At 38.0% G+C, this 1,886-nt stretch overlaps 1 protein-coding gene across 1 annotated transcript; it reads right to left on the reverse strand.

The window, feature by feature from the left end:
* Positions 1-189: 189 nt before the first annotated feature.
* SARC_15144 (hypothetical protein) lies at positions 190-1,063 on the reverse strand (the record flags this gene model as incomplete). Its single annotated transcript, XM_014290730.1, has 2 exons — positions 190-315; positions 926-1,063. Coding segments are annotated over 2 exons (264 nt in total), but the record flags the coding sequence as incomplete, so codon positions are not given.
* Positions 1,064-1,886: the final 823 nt, after the last annotated feature.

Here is a 1,886-nt window from a genome sequence, read left to right on the forward strand (position 1 = left end):
GTGTGTGTGTGTGTGTGTGTGTGTGTGTGTGTGCATATATTCTAATAGTCGAGTCATGGCCTGTACATTGCACAGTTCTATGAATGTAGCTAGACAACGATCCAAAAACAAAAATTCAATATCGTCTTCTTTTTTGGAAAAAGTCTTAAGGCATACGTATATATATTTGTATAGAATATACGCACGTACCGGGAACTCGGCCAATATTTTGCCGACCGTAGGTAAGGAATCAAAAGGAAAGTTCGGTATCTTAGTGGCCGCCGAGACTTCTCGCACAGTCGATGCGAGCGACACGATGCCATCCGCCACCTCAGTCTATAAGATTATCAATTGCCGAACAAGGAAAGGGAAAAGAAAATAGAGAATAAATAAGAAAAGAAAAGAAGCGAGAAAATACCAATTAAATTGTCATTTAAATATTGAAGAAAGGCAAGAGACGGCTTACTTATTGTCGTGTATATAAATAGATCAAGAGGTCAAGGACAACCACCGTACTACCATAGGCCTATAGGGCGGGTTGAGAACACACTTGTGGTTGGAGAAAGATGAAAACGTGCATACGGCCTCGGAACCAAGACTGTACTAAGGTGGATGTGCTGCAATACACGGTGGCAGACATGCGCACTTCGACTCTTGTTGCAGACTGTGACCATGAGCACCAAGCGATACTCATTCCTTTTAATACATAAACACATACAGACCCAGGTGTACAAGTCAACGGATAAGCTCATGGCTGTTAAAATACTACTAACACATACAGACCCAGGTGTACAGGTCTATGGATATGCTCATGATTGTGTACTGCCACATTCCCACACTGTCCAACATACACAAAGAACCGTATATTCTAAATATCTAAACGACCAAACATGTGATTAAAATACGGATACAGAGTTAGATGGTTGTAAAAGCATTCCACAGTTACCTTTAGACCATTAGCCTCCATCTGGGCCACCAATTCGCCGTAGGGCAATTCAGATATATTGCGGGACTGAAAGCGGGATCGCAGCGGCGGATCCAATGGATTGCCAGCATCTGATAGTGCCGGAAATTGGAAAGACATTAACAAATACGATGATATCTATATACCATTGGAACGCAGCTATCTTTCATCCACATATATATGTATAAACCCAATATGTATATACCTTTGGAAGGCAATTATCTTTCATCCACATATACAAGTATAAACCCAATATTTATACACCTTTGGAAGGCAATTATCTGTCATCTACACTTACATGTATAAACCCAATATTTATACACCTTTGGAACGCAGCTATCTTTCTACCACATATACATGTATAACCCCAATAGTTATATATCTTTGGAAGGCAATTATCTTTCGTCCACATATACATGTATATACATGTATAAACCCAATATTTATGCACCTTTGGAAGGCAATTATCTTTCATCTGCATACATGTATAAACCCAATATTTATACACCTTTGGAAAGCAATTATCTTTCATCCATATATATATGTATATATCCAGTATTTATACACCTTTGGAAAGCGATTATCTTTCATCCACATATACATGTATAACTCCAATATTTATACACTTTTGGAAGGCAATTATCTTTAATCCACATATACATCTGTAAACCCAATATTTATACACCTTTGGAAGGCAATTATATTTCATCCACAAATACATGTATATCCCAATCTTTATAAACCTTTGGAAGGCAATTCTCTTTCATCCACATATGCATGTATATATACCCGAATATCGACTCATGCGGAGTGTATACCCCGATAGCCCCACCTACAAACTGTCTATTTACAGTAAGTGGCGTTCACACTCCGTCCGATAACATAACATGTCGCCACAATACAATGATATTCAACAATATCATATAATATGTATATATATATA

Source organism: Sphaeroforma arctica, assembly GCF_001186125.1.
Source record: "Sphaeroforma arctica JP610 unplaced genomic scaffold supercont1.5678, whole genome shotgun sequence".
In the NCBI taxonomy this organism is placed as follows: domain Eukaryota; class Ichthyosporea; order Ichthyophonida; genus Sphaeroforma; species Sphaeroforma arctica.